Source organism: Myotis nattereri, assembly GCF_964212035.1.
Source record: "Myotis nattereri genome assembly, chromosome: Y".
Taxonomy (NCBI): Eukaryota; Metazoa; Chordata; class Mammalia; order Chiroptera; family Vespertilionidae; genus Myotis; species Myotis nattereri.
In genome coordinates this window covers 249472-269237 of record NC_138094.1, presented here as the reverse complement: position 1 = coordinate 269237, position 19766 = coordinate 249472, and the positions used below count along the sequence as shown (strand labels likewise).

General features: G+C 60.2%; 1 protein-coding gene across 1 annotated transcript; it reads right to left on the bottom strand.

Moving 5' to 3' along the window:
- Positions 1-5539: 5539 nt before the first annotated feature.
- Positions 5540-18219, bottom strand: LOC308512466 (short stature homeobox protein-like; the record flags this gene model as incomplete). The annotated part of the gene is made up of 5 exons (XM_081082205.1): positions 5540-5785; positions 7563-7651; positions 7783-7840; positions 13662-13870; positions 17922-18219. The coding sequence occupies 5 exons, from the start codon at positions 18217-18219 to the stop codon at positions 5540-5542; spliced, it is 900 nt and encodes a 299-aa protein (XP_080938331.1).
- Between the last annotated feature and the right edge of the window lie 1547 nt (positions 18220-19766).

Genomic DNA, 19766 nt, shown 5'->3' with positions numbered 1-19766 from the left:
CCCCACGGCACGAAGGCAGCAGCTCTCTCTCTCTCTCTGGGGCTGCGAGGCCCCCAGAAAAAACAGAAATAAAATAATTAATAATAATAATAATAATGAAAAGAATAAATATCCCCAACCTGGGACGCCGGCCACGCAGCCAGCCGGGGAGGGCAGGGGGCCTGGAGTTGACGAAACGAAAATGATCGCTTTTCAATAAATAAATGCGTCCGGTCTCCGCTCGCCTGGACACCGATATCTGTTACATGTTCCCCCGGAGGCTGATTTCTCCTTAAATATCCCGTCTCCAGAAACACACGGATGTTGCAACAGGTTCTCGCGTAAAACGGGGGGGAAAAAACCCACAAAAAAAACAACAAATAACCCCCAAAAAAACCAGCAACCACCAGCAAATCCTTCTCCGCTCATTGCTAATAAATCCGGCACCGGTTTTGGGGGACGGGGGGGGGGGCTTTGGGGGTGTTTGCATGTGTGTGTCTCTGTGTGGGTTCGGTTTGGTTTTGTTTTTCCAAATGTCGACCGTGTCCCCGGCCTCCCGTGTCCGTCCGGACAAAAAGCATTTTTTTTAAAAAAAAGAAGAAGAAAAAAGGACCTTAAAAATGTCGGTCATTGTGGTCACCCCAGCATCTCCCAGGGCCCTGGTTTTGGGGGAGCAAGACAGCAGAGGGGGAAAAAGGGGGTTCGGGGTTCTCGAGGCCTCGGGCAAGCCTGGGGTTCTAACAAGAGGGTGGGCGTGAGTGTGAGGTCGGACCCCTGATGATGCAAAAAAAATAAATAAAAATAAAAAATATCTCGATTTCCCCTCCACCCTGCAGAAGCCGTACAAACAACACCATCTCCCTGGCCGGCCTGGCTCCGTGGTTGAGCGTCGATCTAGGAACCAGGAGATCAGGGTTCGAATCCTGCTCAAGGGCACAGGCCCGGGTTGTGGGCTCGATCCCCAGCGTGGGGCGTGCAGGAGGCGGCCGATCCCTGATTCTCTCTCATCATGGATATTTCTCTCTCTCTCTGCCTCTTCCTTCCTCTCTGAAATCAATAAAAATATATTTAAAATAAAAATAAAAGCAAGCCGGCCAAGCACAGGCAGCCCCGTGCCCTGGTCTGGGAACCCTTAGCCGTTCCGAGTGGCCGGACTCGTCCGAATACAGGGCCTGGGCTGTCTGCTCTGTAAAGTGTGTCCAGTTTAAGATCCTGGATTTTCCCCCAAAACCGTCCCCCGTGCGAGAGGATGGCCGTGTCGACGGCCCCAGGACAGAAGCCAGGATTGGGGGGGTCGGCGGGGAGAGGCAAACGGGACGGAGAAAGAGACAGAAGACATGGGTGTCACCCAGACAAAAGGGAGAAGGGGTCCAGGGGCCGAGGTTTCAGGAAACGAAAAGGCGTTGTCGGGGTTGAAACGCGTCTCCAGAAACCGGCCGCACCCTGGCCAGCACGCCTGACCGTCCAGGCCCATGGTCCCCCCGGGTCCGGCCGACCTTCCCGGCTCGCTCCCCGCAAGGCCATGTGGAAACCACACAAATGCAGCTAAAAAGGGTCTCGTTTCGAGCAGGAGGCGGCCAGCAGCCAGGGACAGCCAACACGCGTCCGTCCATCCCCTTGGATGCCTTGGGGAGCCTGGGAAGCTGACCACGACCTCCGAGACGCACGCCCCCGTCAGGAAGCCAGACCCACAGACAATGCATGCAAGCCCCCCCTCACCCCAGCACCCAGCACCCCAGCTCACAGCCCGGGAGCAGAGGCGACGAGGAAAGAAAAAAAAAAACATCTCGTTCCATCACACAGGACCCCACAGGCGAGATTCTCACTCACGTCCGTTCTGGAGGCACCCAGGGGGTGGCTGTATCCCTTGTAGAGTTTTGCTCCCGAAACAGAAAACAGGAGAAAAACCCAGCCCTGCCCAAGGCCCGTTTGGGGGGGTCCAGCTATGCCCAGCTTGCTCACGCTGCCTGTGCCATAAAACCCCCAAAACCAAGGAGCCCTGGCCGGTGTGGCTCAGTGGATAGAGCGCCGGCCTGCAGACCGGCGGGTCCCGGGTTCGATTCCCCCTCCAGGGCACACGCCCGGGTTGCGGGCTCGGTCCCCAGCGTGGGGCTTGCAGGAGGCGGCCGATGCATGATTCTCTCTCCCCGTGGATATTTCTGTCTCTCTCTCTCTCTCCCTTCCTCTCTGAAATGAGGTTTTTTTTTTTAAATATATATATATTTTTTTTAAAAAAGCAAGATTTGGGGAATGCCCCGTAGCGTGCCCATAGAGCAGGCTGGAGGCCGCCACCGGCTTTGCAGCTGACAGCCCCAAGCTGTCTTGCGAAACCTCAGCTGCCGTTTAAATCCACGGGCCTGGTGGGTCCGGGCTCTCGCTGAGTGAGTTTTTGTTTCGGGGGAGTGGGTGGTGACAGACGGCGGTGCCTCCATAAAACGTATCCTAACCCTTTTAGGGGGAAAAAAAGAGAGAGAGAGAGAGAGAGAGGGGAAGGGGGGGGTGCACACATTTCTCTCCCACGTCAGCCGAGTGTTAAAATCTCAGATCAACGCAGCTACTTGTAAAAGAGTCCAAATGCTTTTTTTTTTTTTTTTGCTTTTTATGCTTTTTTTTTGCCTTCAAGAGACAGAAGACGTGTTTGTCTGCTTCCCACAGCTGCTTAACAGCTCAAGGCAGCCCGTTCGGGGAGAACCAGTTGGCCAGGGGTTTTAAAACATGGACCCTTCTTTCTCTCTCTCTCTCTCTCTCTCTCTCTCTCTCTCTCTCTCTCTCTCTCTCTCTGTCATTTTAGAGCTTTGACTAAGATTTCAACCAGGAAAAAGGGAAAGAAGAAAAAAAAAAAAGTTAAAGGCGTCTCTGGATTGCGCCCAAGACTTTCAGACGAGACACGGATGAGAACCGGACAAATGTACCGACGACACGATTCTTCGGCCCAAAGGTGGACCAGGGGGGCTCCCCACGGGGTGCACGCCCCACGGGGGGCAGTTTGATTTTTAAAGGGGGGGTGGCCGTCCGAGAATGAGCGACGAACGGGGGAAATTTGGGGCATTTCCTAGGGCTCCAGGCCAGTGGTCGGCAAACCCGTTAGTCAACAGAACCAAATATCGACAGGACGACGATTGAAATCTCTTTGGAGAGCCAGATTTTTTAAACCTAAACTATATAGGCAGGGGCATTGTGATTGACTTCATGAGGGGACGCCTAAGGCTTAGGAAGAGCCACACTCCAGGGGCCAGAGAGCCGCATGTGGCTCCGGAGCCGCCATTTGCCAACCCCGGCCCTGGGGGCCGCGTACACTGGATGTAACTGTCTGCGACCTGTCTCTGCATCCCAGTTCTCCATTATCCGTCTTATTGGCCATTTTTTCACATCCCTTCATATTATTATTATTATCATTTTTTTCAAACAACGTCTTCGGGCTGCCTTCCCCCGGGCACATCCACCATCCTTTCGTCCTTGTATATTTTTTTTCTTTCTCTTTCGTGTCTGCGGTGTTTCTTTGGACGCGAGTGAACGGCCTAATTCGGGCTTCCTTCGCGGGAATAGGGGTTCGCTTTTTGGATAATAAGGTTTCTATGTCACGGGGGTAAGGTGGGGAGAGGCATGGGGATTTTAGAGGCGCTTGGAGGGCGGGGGGGCTGGCCGAGAAAAAGGTGGGGAACCACTGCTTCCCGTGGATGGAATTGTGTGCGTGTGTGAGTGTGTGTCGTGGAGGAGAAATGGACCCACGCTGGGGGAGAGGGGGGATACGGAAAGGAAATGACCACCGATACACAGAGAAGGAACAAAAACTGCTTTTGGAAACAGCCAGCCATCGGACCGTCCGGTTAGGGGAGACGAGAGGATGGAGAAGGGGGTTCGGGCTGGCCAGGCCTCGGTGAGGAAGCCAACAACACACACAGGAGCCCAGGACGGCGGCCTCATGCCCCCCACAAACCCCACACACACACACACCCACATACACAGCACCTGCCACGCACAACACCCCCAAATGCAGGTGCGTGGCCATGAACCCTGACCCTTTGGGTATATCCTTGTCACGGGGACTGTCCCTTCCACAGTCCCCTGCCATTGGATGACTGACCAGGAGCCATCAAAGAATAAAAAAAAAACACAAAATAAACACCCACCCAAACCCCCCCAGAAAAAACCAGAAGAAGAAAAAGTTTAAAAACTCCCTGGTCTACAAGACCCGATCTTGGAATCCGCTGTTTGGCCGGCTCGCCCAGCCTGCGAGTCCCAGAACCACCAGCTCAGCCACGGGCTCACCTGCAGGCACCCCCCTCCTGCCCCATCCACCCCACGCCACGCACCCCATTGGCACCCAATCCGGTGCACCCTGAACCCCTCCCTCCCTTCCCTTCGCTGGGCAGAGGGTCGCCCCTCCACCCCACCCCGCGCGCGCACCCGCACCCGCACCCGGCCAGGCTCCCAGCACGCAAGGGCGCGCCCCCACGCCCCCATAAATCCGAGACTCGCCAGTCCAGAGTGCACGGCTGATTTTTTTTTTTTGTCTCTCTTTTAAAATCTATCGTATTTACAGTATTGCACTTCGCTGATTTCATTGCATTTTCCCCTCCCCGTCCCCCCTCTAAGCTTCAGGCTGACCCCCACCCCGCGCGCGCGCGCGCCCCTGTGCGCCTGTGTGTGTCTCTCGCGCGCGCGCGCGTCTGCAAAGAATGTCCATGGCTGGAGATCCAGAGTCTGGAAACGTTACACAGTTTGTCCTCTTCTGGAAACAAGGTTACCCAGTTGCACAAGGAAAGCCTAAACTCGGCGCTGGGGTTGGGGCGCGGAGGAGGAAGGGGGGAGTTGCCCACCTGAACCGGAAGATCGGGGGGGCCTTTCCCGCCCTCATCTTGGCGAGGTCACCAGGTGCGATGCGTTATTGCTGCCGGCGGCGGCGAGGGGCGCGCGCGCGCGGGGGGGTGGGGGGGGCGCGCACCAGCGGTCCCAGCTTCGGGGGCGACCCGTGTCCGCCCTGAAATCCGCACGGTGTCCCGCAGCTCCTCGCTGGCTGCTCGGATGGATAGAAGCAAATTCCTGGCCGTGAGTCGCATCGTTGCAGACCCAGAAAATGCGCATTTTTCAGGCGCGCGCGCGCGCGCGCGCGCGTGTGTGTGTGTGTGTGTGTGTGTGTGTGTGAGAAACAGACTCTGATAGGATCTTAATCTTCGAACAGGTGTGGATGGAGGAGGCCGCATGCACGGGGTAGAGATGCGCGCGCGCGCGTGGGCGCGCAGCGGAAAGAGAGAAGCGAGTCCGAGCGCCACGTGGGTCCCAGGTCGAGGGCTGGGTCCGAGGGTCTCCCAGTCACCGGGTCTCTCTCCTGCCCAGTCTCTGCGAGGGTCTGGCGGGGTCGTGCGTTCCCGGGAGGCCCCCCTCTCCAAGCCAAACGTAGGGTGTCTGTCCCCCCTTGGCGAGGGAGAGGTGGGAGACCGCTGCGCCAGGGCCCGGTCCGGAGTCCGCGTGGCCAAGGGGGGCGCGCGCAGGGGGTCGAGTGCAGGACGCAGCGCGGGCGGGCGGGCGGGCGGGCGGCGGGGTGCGGGCGCGCGGCGGGTCAGAGGCCCAGGGCTTCGGCGTGTTTGCGCGCCTTCAGCCGGAGGTCGGCGATGCTGGAGTTTTTACTGTTGCTCTTGGCGGCGGCGGCCACCACGGCCGCGGCGGACGCGGACTCGGCCAGCGAGGCGATGGGCAGGCCGAAGGGCGGCGGCGGGAACATCAGGTAGGGCGCGTGCGCCGCCAGGTGCGGGTGCAGGTGCGGGTGGGCGTGCGCCACGCCTTCCAGCTGCAGCTGGGCCTGGACCTGCGGGGGTGGTGGGGAGGGGGGGGGCGAATCCGGAAGGTTAGGATCCTGCCCAGATGGAATCCATGGGCTGCCTGCCTCTCTCCTTCTCTCCCCTGGAGTCAACCCCTTTGCCCCAGTCTGGGGACCCCCCCCACACACACACACACACTCCTCTGGGGACTCGGGGCTGTCGTCTCCTCACCGTGTCCGTCCCATCCTGAACTGGGGAACCCACCAGATCTCCGCATCCCCCCCCCACCCGTCCTGAGCGATACCCACCCTCAAGTCCTTTCCAACATTGGGGTGTCTACAGCTGGGCCCCCCTCCTCACCAGAGCCCCCGAATTCTCTCTCCTTGACCTCACAGGAGTCCCAGAATCAGGCTCCACTGGGTTTGGGCAGAGGGCTCAGGTCTCCCCCCTCACACACACGTTCCCAGGGACCTCACAAATTCGTGGGGCGCACAGCCAAACCCTCTGGCTAATTTCATCAGGGCCTCGTGGCTGACCCCACGTCGGGGTTCCAGGGAGGCTGAAAGGCCACCCTGTCTGTTCTGGGGACGAGGAGCTGAGCTGTGAGAGGCCCAGGCAAGGGGGGGGCTTGAGCCCTCATGTCTGCGCACCCCACGCCCAGCACCTTGGCCCTGGACGCCCTTCGGGCCTTGAGCACGTTAAGCCTGAAACCACGCAACGCGCCCTTCCTCCCATCCGTCTCCCAGCCAGATGTCTCGTTACACGCCCCCCAATACCCACGACCTCTGCTCCTGCCCCCAAGCCAACCCTGGTCCCATATAACCTTGGGCCCGCACTTTGGGGTAAAACAGCTTTGCGTCGTGGACACGCGCCCCTGTCCCTTCCGCGTGCGCCCTCCCAGCCCCGACGTGGGCGCCCCAACCAGGGTGCCAAGTTGGTTTTGCGCGCAAGCAAGGTAGGGCGCCGGGAGCGGGGGGAGGGGGCGCTGCTCTCTAGCGCTAAAAAGGGGGTGCCCCCGCCATGTACCCAGCCACGCCTCTGCTTGGCCCAGGGTACCCATGTTGCTCCAGTGCGCACACTCCCACCCCCACGTGGGGGCTCCAACCGGGGTGCCAAGTTGGTTTTGCGCGCGCGCCGCACGCAAGGTAGGGCGCGGGGTTGGGGGGCCCTGCGCTCTCAGGATACCTCCACCATTTACCCAGCTCTGGTCCCGAACCGGGCGTGGCCCTTTGGACACTGGGACCCCACGCGCCTTGCCACCCCATGGCCGCTCCCTGTCCACGCAGGACGGGCTGCGCTCTGCGCGCTCCGGACCGTGTTCGGAGCTGGGCCAGAGGCCCCCCCAACTCCGCGGTGAGGGGCAAGACTGGGTCCAGGAGCGGCGCAGACACCTCTCGCCTAGGCCCTTAGCGCGCGCGCGCGCGAGGAGGGTCGTGTTTGGGCGTCGACCCCGCCCTCACACCCCAGTGCCCGCCAACCCCCGCCCCCTCCCCCAGGCTCCTGGCGGTGAGTATGTGGGTGGCTCCTTGGGTAGGTGGGATTTTTTTTTCCTCTCCCTCCCTCGGATTTTGGTAACACGGTGCTTAGTTTTACGGCCTGGGACTCCCCTGAAGGTGAGCCTTGGAGTTTTACAGCGTGAATTTAACGCGTGCCAACGGGTCTATAAATGCTCTTTTGTAGCCGCGGCCTCTTTTCTTGCGCGAGGGGGGGGGGGCGGAGGTGGGGGCGGGAGGAGCCGAAGGGGAGGGAGGGGGAGGCGGAGGCGGAGGCGGAGGGGCCCAGCCAGGTTTCCACCGGGGAAAGAAAAAGAAAAAACGCGGCTACCTGTTGGAAAGGCATCCGCAGGGCGCCCATGTTCACATACGGCGCCACCCTGCAGGCGTCCAGGTGGCTGGCGGTGCCCAGGATCACTCCTGCGAAGGGAAGACAGGACGCGTGAACGCGCCGCGCACGGGCGCAGGCGCGCGCGCATCTTCCCCGCGCGCGCGTCTGCGCCTTAGCGCGCGCCCCCCGACGCCCCCCGTGCGCGCGCGCCTGCGCCTACCTTTATGCATCTGGTTCTCTTGTTTGCGGCACTTGGCTCTCCTGTTCTGGAACCAGACCTGAGAGAGAGGAGAGAGAGAGAGAGAGAGAGAGAGAGAGAGAGAGAGAGAGAGAGAGAGAATCCGGTGAGCCAGGTCCGGCCTGGAGACCAAGGGCGTCACCCCCACCCACCCTCCACCATCTCCTCGCTGCACCACGCGCTCTGGCGTGGAGCGCCCGCCCAGGGCGAGGCATCTACGGGGCATCTAATCCCCTGCCCTAACCACACGCTCCAAACTGGCTACCCCCCCCCTTCCGTCCCCCGCTAGGGTGGGGTTCGCCGAGCTCTCTCTGTGGGCCGTTCCCACCCACTCAGTGAGAGAGGAGCGAAGACGTGCAAACATTGATTTATTTTTTTAATATATTTTTATTAATTTCAGAGAGGAAGGGAGAGGGAGAGAGAGAAACATCCATGAGGAGAGAGAATCATGGACCGGCTGCCTTCTGCACGCCCCGGACTGGTTGGGGATGGAGCCCGCAACCCGGGCATGTGCCCTTGACCGGGAATCGAACCCGGGACCTTACAGTCCACAGGCCGAGGCTCTATCCACTGAGCCACACCAGCAGCTAGGGCGACATGCAGGCATTGAAAGCGAAGAAGCTGGTGTGGGGATGGCAAGTGGGATGGAGAAACCTTCTTTTTTTATTTTAGTTTATTTTATTTTATTGGTTAATCCTCACCCATGGGCATTTTTCCGTTGGTTTTCGAAGGGAGAGGGAGAGACGCAGAGAAACATCGATGTGAGAGAGACACATGGATGGGTTGCCTCCTGCACGCCCCCCACCACCAGAGCCTGGGAACCTGCAATCCAGATACGAACGTGCCCTTGACCGGAATCGAACCCGTTACCCTTCAGCCCATGGGCTGATGCTCTATCCACTGAGCCAAATCGGACGGGGCGGGAACCCTTCTATGTGGGCATCGCCCCTCCACCCTGTCACCCCTTGGGAGCACCCCGGATCTTACACTTTTGGGAATTTCGCTGCCAAGGAAGGAAGGGGGGGGCACGCACGCAGGTGGATCAATAGTTCCAAATCCCCGCCTTCACCCCAATCAAGTCCATCAAGTTCCATGTCCTCCTGGGAAGCCCAGTGAAGGCTACGGAGTCCTGCCCTGGCCGGTGTGGGCCAGTGGATAGAGCGCCAGGGCACCTGCCCGGGGTGCCAACTCGATCCCCAGTAGGGCGCGCGCAGGAGGCAGTCGATCCATCATTCTCTCTCATCATGGATGATTCTCTCTCTCTCTCCCCCTGTTCCTTCCTGTCTGAATCCATACCAATGTATTTTCAGGGGCTTCGCTTCTCCAAAGACGCCTAATTCTTGGGGTGCCTGGTGGAGAGAGTGTGGGCGGGGGAAATGGGCGGTGGGAGGCAGACCTCGCCCAGCTGGGTTGGCTGGTCAAAGGCAAAAAAATCTTCCGCACCCAACGCCCCAAAGCCCCCTCCCCCGCGCTGCCCAGCACCCCTCCCGCCCGTCACCCCCAAATCAATCAAAAGGAGGCCTTCAGGCGCGCAAATTTGGACACCCTCCCCGCCCCCCCCCCAAAAAAAAGTTCCCAGTTACTTAATTCGTTTTCTAACTGGTTTCCACGCTCCCTGGCCACGTTACAGGAGACCAAAGGAATCGCCCCCTCCCTCACTCCACCCCGGTGGCTCCATGGGGACCCCTGCGCTGGGCGCGCGCGCGCGGACGCGTGCGTCCTATTCCCCGCGCCCACCCCTGAGCCCGGAGCAGGCGCGAAACCCGGCGGTTGGCAACACCTGAAAGTCTTTGAAATCGGAACGTTTCCGTGCGAGACTTTGAAGGGACAAGCTTTCCATCCAGGCTGAGCCATCCCCGCGGGCACCCCCTCTCCCCATCCCCATCCCCACCCCATGCGCGGTGGGAACTGGCTTTCCAGAAGTTTCCAAAATTCATGTCGCCAGGCTGCAAAGGGGGAAGGGGGGATGTGCATGGCTCTGCTGAAAATTCCCCCCCCAAAAAAAGGACCCCCCCCAACTTACTACAGTGGGGCCTTGACTTGCGAGTGTCCCGATTAACGAGTTTTTTGAGACACCAGCTGTCTCTGGGCCGATTTTTTTTTGCATTGAGTTGACAGAGTAATTTGAGTTCACGAGCTCCTTAACGAGCTCGGTCTCGGAAGGAATTAAACTCGCAAGTCAAGACCCAGCTGTAGTTTCTATTCCTGCCAATGTTTTCTAGTGGTGCCAGGTCATCCATCCTTGTATTTCCGTGTTCGTGGTGAGTGTGTATTTTCTCTCTTCGCCACCGTTATTCTAAACCCTGTGTCCGACCCGATACACATCTTATCTGCCTGCATTCCCTGTATCTCTTTTTTTTTTTTCCTGGAGAATTCTCTGGTTCTTGCATTAGGGGGTGTTTCTTTGTCCCCTCATTGTGGCTGCCGGTTTGGGGAGTCTCTGGGATCGTAGACCTGCTTCGCCTCGCACCCGACAAGTTTGAAATCCCCAAATCTTGACCCGTGTTGTGTTTTGGGGTCTTTTTTGCGTGTGTGTGTGTGTTTTTCCTCCTCCAAAAACACTATAGGATGGATCGTATTCCTCCTGTCGCCCTATTCGGGTGGCCTGAACATTTTCCACTGTCCATCCGGGGGGCCTTCCTCTCCTGGGGGGGGTCCCACACCCCCGTTCTGGGGGAGCAGAAACTCACATGAACCAGGGCCCATTCCGCACGCGCGCGCACCCCCCCCCATACCCCCCCCCCCCGCACCCCACAAGCGCATTTTTCAAAAAAAAAAAAAAGAGCACCATCCTAGTTAAATCCAAAAAAGCCAAACTCACTTTCCCCTTCAAGGGCAGGGGAAAAAAGGGGGAGGTTGGGGAGGGGGGAGGGGAGGGGAAGAGGGAGAGAGGAAGAAAAACAAAAAAAAACCAACACAAAAACATTATGAGGAATAAAAGTGATGAATTAGCCGGGGCGCGCCGGGCGCGCGAGCATCCATCAAACTTGGGGGTGACTCGCGATCAATTCCAATTAGTCGTGAAAATGCTAAGTAAAGCGACCGACACTGCGTTAGACACTTATTTCTTCATTTACAGGAGAGGATGGGGGGGGCGGGCGGGGGTGGTTAGGCGCGCACTCACCCATCTCCCTCCGAAAACACCCCTAATCGGATTTCCTTCTTGATTTCCATTACCGACAGTGAATAATGACATTTAATTTAGCCCGCTCGCCGCCCCGCCATCCAGCCCGAAAGATATTTGCCGGTAATTAAATTACCGCGCGCGCGCGGGGGCCTCATAACTTTCCATTTACAACCCTGGCTGGCAGCTGGGAGCCGGGGACAACCCTTCGAAAATAAAAGGTTAATCAGCGACAGCTTCGTTGTCGGGGCCGCAATTTATTTAGAGCAAATTCTGCCCGCCTCCCTCGCCCCCCCCCATCCCTTCACCTCCCACCCCCACGAAATGGAAACGCGGGTGGCGAGCGGGCGCGCACGGGGCTGCGCAGGGGATGACGAGGAGGCGCGCGCGCGCTGCGGGTCGTGTTGCTCGCCTCCCACCCACCCCCCTATTTTTTTAAAAAATTTCTCCCTCTGCCAACCCCCCCGTCCGTGACACGTTTTCCCCTTAACTCACTGGCACAACCCCCTTCGGCCCTCTCGCCTTCTTCTTCTCCACGCGGTCCTGGTCCCCGTTGGCCCAAAGGCGCGCGCGGCTTTTGTGTTCCGCGTCCGTGTTTTTTTTTAATTGTTATTTACGGTCCGTGATATTGTAACTCTCCCGTCGCCTGCCTGCCTGCCTGCCTGCCTGCTTGCCGGATCGGATGGGTAGCTACTCACTGGGGGTCCCCCTTTTTCTGTTAGGGCTTTGGGGAGGCCTGCGGGCACCCCACCCACCAACTGTCTGCGCCCCTGCGCCCCCTCCGTGGCCCGTTTTTTTTTGCCGGCCGCCGCGCGCTTTGGCTTGTGCGCTGCTGGCCGGCCGGCCTGGGCGTAATAGACTACGGAGTGAAATAGTGCGGAATTCAATTACAAGTAATTTATTTTTATCGAAACACTACATCAAGGCCTGAGAGATATTACGGGGGAGGCGGAGCTCGGAGAGACACCGACTCACCACACGGGGGAAATGACGGGAGAGTCTGATGTCCCCTCCGGACAAAGTTTAATCTTTTCATTAATTTATAGGGCGCAGCGCGATGCATCTTCCCGGAGAAGGGTGGCCGGCAAAAATAAAATAAAATAAAAAATAAATACATGCCTTGTCCCCTTTGGCTGCGGCCACGGAGACACCCCCCCCCAAAAAAAAAGGAAAAGGAGATCCCCAGGCCTCCTCCTCTGCCCATGTTTGGGGGGCGGCGGGGGGGGCACCGATGCCCAGAAGGTTCTGGAAACCAGTAGACAAAAGTCTATTGGTCGCGTTTCATCGGAAGTCGCCCTCGCTTCCTGAAGTCCAAAAACAAACAAAAATATGGGACATGCTTGGGAGCAAAAGAAAAAAATATATATATCTATCTACTCCAGCCGGCGTGGCTCAGTGGTTGTGCATGGAACCTAGGAACCCGGAGGGTCCCGGGTTCGATTCCAGGTGAAGGGCACAGGCCCGGGTTTTGGGGGCTCCATCCCCAGTGCGGGGCGCGCAGGAGGCGGCCGATCCAAGATTCTCTCTCCTTCTCTCTCCTCATGGATGTTTCTCTCTCTCTCTCCCTTCTCCCTGCCTCTCTGAAATCAAATAAAAACATATTTTTTTAAAAAAAATGGATATATACACACTTTTTTTTCGATTGGCAGGATTTCGGACAACACCCTCTATTTTTTAAAAAAAAAAAAAACGCATTTGATGTTTTGTTCGGGGACGCACACATTCGGGACACGAAGTTGGGTTCCCAGGAGTGGGGTCGCGGCCGCGCCAACAAGACAGCGGCTCCTTTAAAGCCCGTGGCTTCCCCGGTTGGCAAAATTAATTCCGTGTATGTAAAACCGGTCCCCAGAGGCCCCCCAGGATCCTGCCCTCCACTCCCGGGCCCTCCTGTCCTTCTGCAAACGAACGGTGGCAACGGACAGACCCAGGGACAGACGGATGGCCGACCTCCCCAGGGGGGTGTCAGCGCTGCTTGCGCACGAAGGGAACGGACCTCGGCTGGTCTCCCCTCATCCATAAATTATTACTTATTAATTTCGCGTTCGCAGAGCTTCGCTAAGGCGCCCTCCTCCTCCTCCTCCTCCTCCTCCTCCTCCTCCTCCTCCTCCTCCTCCTCGCACGTGCTGCGCGCACACCCAGGGCGCCTCCGACAGGGGCTGGCCAGATGGGGCACCAGGCTTCCGTCCGTCCGTCCCCCCCTCCTCCTCCCTCCTGGAGCCCCGCGAGCGCGCTGAGCCTAATCCGGCCCCGCGTGGGCAGCAGCCCAGCTCATCAACGTGCCGCATGTGCAAAACCCTCGCTCCCCAATCCCCCCATCTCTCTCTCTCTCTCTCTCTCTCTGTTCCCCGGAATAGAGGGAGGGGGCTGCTCAGGAGGAAGAAGAGGTGGAAATGAGAAGGGAAAATGACCCAAATTCCTGACAATCTGGACATATTAAGATAGCCTAGACATAGTAAGATTCTCTCTCTCTCTCTCTCTCTCTCTCTCTCTCTCTCTCTCTCTCTCCCAGCAGGTCAGGCAGGGCACGTGCCCTTCGTGCGCGCGAACCGTGCGCCCCCCGCACCCCCCGCACCCATGCGCGCGAGGACCTGCGGCATCTCCAAAAGCGCCTGGTTGCAGCCCGGTCCCCAGTGTCCCTGCGCTCCCTGAAGGTGCCCAGGCGCCCTGGTGCGCCCCAGGGGCCCGAGGGCGGTGGGGAGGCCGGCCCGGGTCCCCTCCCCACCCGCCGCGGTCCTACCTGCACGCGCGCCTCCGACAGCCCCAGGCGCTGGCTCAGCTCCTCGCGCATGAAGGCGTCCGGGTAGTGCGTCTCGTCGAAGAGCCTCTCCAGCTCGTTGAGCTGCTCCAGCGTGAAGTTGGTGCGGCTGCGTCTCTGCTTCAGCTTCGTCTGCCCGTCCTCGTCCTCCGACTTCACGTCCTCACGCTTCTCCTTGCAGTCGTAGAGACCTGCTGGGCGGGCGGGCGGAGGGGGGCACAGCAGCTGAGGCCTCCCCGAGTCGCCACCGCCCTGGGGCGCCCACCCGGAGTCCCACCACCACCCGGAGTCCCCACCACCACCGGTGGGCGCCTCCCGAGCCTGTGCGCCCTGGGCCCAGTCCCTTCATCACCGGTGGGCGCCTCCCCGGGCCCGTGCGCCCTGGGTCCAGTCCCTTCACCACCGGTGGGCGCCTCCCGAGCCCGTGCGCCCTGGGCCCAGTCCCTTCATCACCGGTGGGCGCCTCCCCGGGCCCGTGCGCCCTGGGTCCAGTCCCTTCATCACCGGTGGGCGCCTCCCCGGGCCCGTGCGCCCTGGGCCCCTGACAGACGGGCCACGCACACACGCGTGCGCGCGCGCGGTGGACACTTTTGCGTGCGCCCCGGTGGAAACCGAAGCGTGGGCAAGCGGGGCCTCGCCATCCACTCGCGCCCTGACGCCAAGTCTGCGTCAAAGTCGATAAAAGCAACTCAAGGGGGAGGAAGACGCGGTATTTTGTAACAACTCAGGCCCTTGGCGGGCCCGTATTTCTGATCTCCAAACGGTTCCCTTATTTTTTTTACTTTGTGTCTGTTGACAGAAGCAGATAGGCTGACTCTCTCTCTCTCTCTCCTCTCTCTCTCTCTCTCTCTCTCTCTCTCTCTCTCTCTCTCTCTCTCTCTCTCTCCTCTCTCGTCTTGTCTCCTCAAGCGCCAGCCGAGCCCTAGGAGCCAGCCGGAGGCTCCCTTCACTCGCGCCAGGAACCTGGGCGCACGACCCCCCACCCTGGTCTCCATGCGCACCAGGGGGTGCGCGCCTGTGAGCACAGCCCCTTGGCTTCCTGCTGTTGTCACTCTCTCTTTCACACACACACACATATTCGCACCCACGCGGGTCCGGAACACGCCCCAGCAGGGCGCCAAGCGTGGCACTTTCTTATTTCCAAAAATCACGGCAGCGTCTGTAGTTGCTGGGAGGAGTGAGTTGGGGGGGGGGGGAGAGGGGTGAGGGAGGTGTGTGTCCCCCAGGCAAGACAGTCAACTTCTGGGAGCCTCTGGCCCCGGCACTTCTCCTCGCTTTTTGGAAATGGAGTCCTTTCTTGCCAAGCTCAGGGATTTAAAATCCACTGACACTGCCGTGAGCGGCGTCCCCAAAATTTCCCTTCCCCTCTCCTCTCCATCCTTGGATGGCTGAGCACATCGGTGCCCTAATTAGATGTCCCCTGGGGGCCAAGGAAAAGATGCTGACCGTCTGGCCCAGCCTGCGTGGCTCAGAGGTTGAGCACCGACCTATGAACCAGGAGGTCGCGGTTTTATTCCCCATCAGGGCACAGGCCAAGGGTTGCGGGCTCCATCCCCAGCGAGGGGCGTGCAGGAGGCAGCCCGTCCATGATTCTCTCTCATCACTGGTGTTTCTATCTCTCTCTCTCTCCCTTCCTCTCTGACATGAATCGCTTTGTGCGTGTGTTTTTAAAAGATACTGATCTTCCGGAGACTCCCGGGTTCTACCAATTCCGAAACCATCTCAAATAAGCAGCGTCAACTAATTAAGGCGGAAACTTTCAAAGGAGGTGGGGGTGGGGGTTCGGGACTTCTGTGGGGAGAGGAGAAAAGTGGGGGTCCTTGGGCCTCCACGCCCCAGGCCCTGAGCTGGACAGCGAATCCCCATTCTGGACCCTGTCTGAGCGTCTGCCTCCCCATTTAGGGGGTTTCTGGCTGCTGGCTGCCAACCCCCCCACTTGCATTTTATTTTTCTTTAAATATATTTTTATTACTGATTTCGGAGAGGAAGGGAGAGAGAGAGAATCGGGGACCGCCTGCCCCCTGCTCCCCCCCCCCCCCAACACCAAGGATCGAGTCCAAAACCCAAGCACCCTGGATCCAACCACAAGCTCCCGGTTCATGGGTCGACGCTCAACCCCAACTTGCTTCTTTTTTTTTTTTTTAAGCCCAGAAAACGGCACGTCTTTCTGACAGAGAGAGAGAGAGCTCCCGGTCCCTTCCCCCGGCAGTAAAAATTCCTTCCCGGAGGCGACCACATGCTCCGCGCTTTATGCGTCTGAACTCTGAACCTCGGACGATGGATCCCAGCTGAGACGCTGGGGCTTTCAAAGTCCTTTCAAAGCAGCCAGGGCGGCAGCCGGCTTTGCTAAATCCACAGCTCAGCTCGGCGGGCAGGCGGACCCGCCGGGGTTTCTCGGGGAGGGTGCCCCAGGGTGCCCGAGGGTGCCTTCGTGTGGCTCCCCACATACCAGCCTGGGAGGGGGGGCGCTCAGCCTGGTGGGGGCCTGCATTCCTAGCGGAGAGGGAACGGTAGGTGCCAGTGGGAATGTGGGTTCGGTCCTCCCTTCTCTCTTTCCTACGAACGCTCATTCGTATTTCTCCTCTCGCTTTTCCAACGAACGGACGGGCCTGGACAGTTGCAAAGGCTCTTGCTGCACCGGCTGGGGGATTTGGAGTCTTGGAAGAAGTGGGGGAGCCAGTCAGGAGCCCCCCCTTAGTGCCTTAAAACCCTCTGACATTCAATGTCAGAATCCCCCCCCCCCTTCCCCAGTCCAGCTCAGCCGGCGGGCCCCTCTCTCTCCATCAAAGCAAAGAGTCATTATTGTATGAATTACAGAGCCAGGTGTGGGAGACCAGCCCCGAGGCGAGGCAAGCCAGCAATTGGGGGGGCGGGAGGGTTGGGGGGGCTTTTTTTTCTACGAGGTCAAGGCCTCCAAAACGCGGCTGGGTCATGCGCACCGGGCCTACAGCTTCAACGCCACGGGGGCACCATCCAACTCGGCCACCACAGCGTAAGGGTCCCCCAAGAGCCGGAGAGAGATGAGGGTGCTTGGGGGGGGAGAGGGGAGGGACCCCCTTCTAGGGAGACCCCGTCCCTGACCTCTCTCAACATTTAAGTCACAGAAACTGGACCCCTGTGTCCAAATTATCCAAATGGCCAGCGTCCTGCGCCTTTCCTCCCTCCCTAATAAAAATTAAACGTTTTAGCCGTCGGTAATGAGGCAGCCCTGAGAAATGTAACCAATTTGTTGCCCGTGACGGATGGCTCGCTGTCAGTTGCCTTGTTTCAGCGTTTCCCCCTCTCCCACCCTCCAACTCCCGGGGTGGGACCCCCCGCCCCCGCCCCCGCCCCCGCTGTCCAGCTGGGGAACCTCTCCTAATCCGGACTTTGCGCCCCCCCTACCCGCTCCCGCCCCCCAGGACTCACAAGAGGGCGAGCCCAGGGAGCAGATTTCTCGTCTGCGAGCAGCAGGCCGGCTGCGCTCTCGCAGCCTCGGGTAGGGCCGCCGCCGCCGCCACCACCGAAAGCTTCCCTGGGCGCCCTTCAAAGCCACAGCCAGACGCTGGCCACCTGCGGGCGCAGGAGTGGTTTTAATTTCCAGGCCTCGGCTCAGCCAGGATCCAATCTCCAGGTTCAAGGGAGCGGGTTGGGGGCGAGGGGCGAGGGGGTGGGGGGAGCGAGGGGGAGTTTTTCCCTGAGCGGAAACTATGGAGAGGTGAAGGGGGCGGATGAGGCGACCGCGCGTTCCGGCCCCGACTACTCCGGGGTCCCCCCGCGCGTCCCCAAAGCGGCCCGATTCTAGCTCCGGGGAGCCGGGGAGCGCAGGGCGCGCGGGTATGTCCGCTCCGTGCGCACGAGGGTGTCTGCATTTGAGGAAGAGTGTGGCAGGGAGGCTAATTCTGGTTTTTAGGCGCCTGCCCCCTCGCCCTCTCTCGTCGACCCCAACCCCGGCAAGTTCCCCCAGACGGCGGCCAGTGGCAACGCCCGCCCGGAGAAGGGAGTCCGGCCCCTGCCCAGCCACGCTCCCCTCCCTGCCTCCGCGCTGGCCGCCCCCGTTCGCTTCCTCTCTAACGAAAAAGCCAGAGCCTTTCCATCCGAGAGCCGTGGCGAATCCGTTGGGGGAAGACCTGAGAGCGGACCCGCCGTTCCAGGAGCCGACTCCCCGCGGGGCGCGCGCGCGCACGGAGCAAACGGGGCAGGCGGTGCAGGCTCCGCGGCGGCGGCGGCGGCGAGGAGACGAGGCCCCCCCGGCCAGCTTACCTTCCGTGACCCTCCCCGGGGTGCCGAACTCCTTCAGCTTGTCCTTGTCGCTGTCCACGTGGTCTTTGAACAAATGCACCGGGCAGTGGCCGCCGGCGTCCGTTATGTCCTGCAGATTGGAGTCCGAGGCCCCCAACTCCCGGGCGCGCGCCAGTCCGCTCTCCAAAACTTCCCGGTAGGTGATCGAGTCTTTCTTCCCGCCGCCGCCGCCGCCACCAACACCGCCGCCGCCGCCGCCGCCGCCCTCCTTCGTCTTCTGGTCAAAAGATTTGGATACAAACGCCGTGAGTTCCTCCATCGCGGTCCAGGGGGGCCGGCGGGGGTCCGCGGGGGGCTCGGCGGGGCTGGCTGGCTGGGAGCCGGGGGCTGGGGTGCGCACACCTCCCGGGGCGCGCGCGCGCGCGGAGACTACGGTCCGTGTGAGGGTAGGTCCCTCCTGCCGGTGATTTATGCTTCTCAATTGGATGTCTCACTATTTATACGCGGCTACCTCCGCCCAGCTTCCCCCCCCCCCCCCCGCGCGCCCCTGTCGGCAGCAATTAAGGCTCCGGGGCGGCGGGGCGCACGCCGAGACGCAATCTCTGCCCCCCACCCCCCACTCCCACTCCACTTCGGCAATTGGCTTTCTTTTCATTTCATCACGGGCTGGGCGTCTGTTGCACCTTGGAGCGGAGAGGTACGCAGCGAATTTGGTGGAAGGAAGAGAGAGGGAGAGGGAGAGAGGGAGGGAGAGAGAGAGGGCGCGCGCGCGCCAGCCAGCCAGCGAGCGAGCGAGGAGGCAGCGGCCGGGCGCAGGCGTCAGCGCCCCCCCCCCACCCCGCACCCCCCCAAAAAACAGGTATCCGCATTCTCTCTCTGGGGCTGGCGGAAACGAAACTCGAGGAGGAGTTTAAGGATTGGCGAGGAGGTCCCAGCCGGCGGGGCCGGCCCGGGTAGGAGCGCAGCTCCGCGCGCGCCGGGGATGATGTGTATCCGGGCCGGGTTTGGGTCGAAGCGAGGCCACGCGGAGAGGCCGAGGGCTTCGGGGCGGCGGGGGACGCGCCATCACGCGCAGGAATGGACTTCAAGTTGGCGACGAGGCGGTGGAAGGCTGGCTGGACCTGCCCGCGCTGGCCACGGAGAGAACCCGAGGAGCCGGGGCGCGCGCGCGCGAGGTGCGTGATTGGGGGACAGCTTGCGGGACCCCGCAAGGGAGAGAAAGACGCCGGGTTCTTCCGTGAGATGCGGCTCGCAGACCTCGCTGGGGCCGCCGCCCCCGGGAAGGCCGGGGCGCTGCCCAGGACCGGGGCGCTGCCCAGACACCGGCTTTGGGGGGCTGGGCGCGCTTCTGTGAAAACGTGGAAATGCTCGCGGGTCGCGGAAAAGAACGAATTTGTCTACAAGAATCGTTTTGGCCCCCGCGCGCGCGCGCTTGTCCAACCCCGCTGGCCCGGATAGGTGCCTCCTTCTTTAGGGCTGTCAAACCTGGTGTCTAGGATATTTATTTAGGGGGGAAATATATATATAACATTTGGGCTATGTCACGGGTGTCCCTGGCAAGCCCCCCATTCCCACGCGCCCCTCCCTCTCCAAAGCGCTTGGGAGGAAACCATTTCGCTTCACGGCAGCGGCGACACGGGAACGCGTTGGACAATCGCCGAAGCCAAGACCAGCTCGTTGGGTGCAAAACTCCATCTGGAAAGAAAGTTGACTTTTTTCTCCTTTTCCCTGTTTTTTTTTTTTTTTTTTCCCCTCGCTCTCTCTCTCCCCCTGCCTTTCTTTCCCCTCCGTCTTTCCCCCTCCCCCGACCTCCCCCCCTCCATTCCCACGCTGGAACTAAGGCGAGGTTTGGGGAGGGGGAGAGAG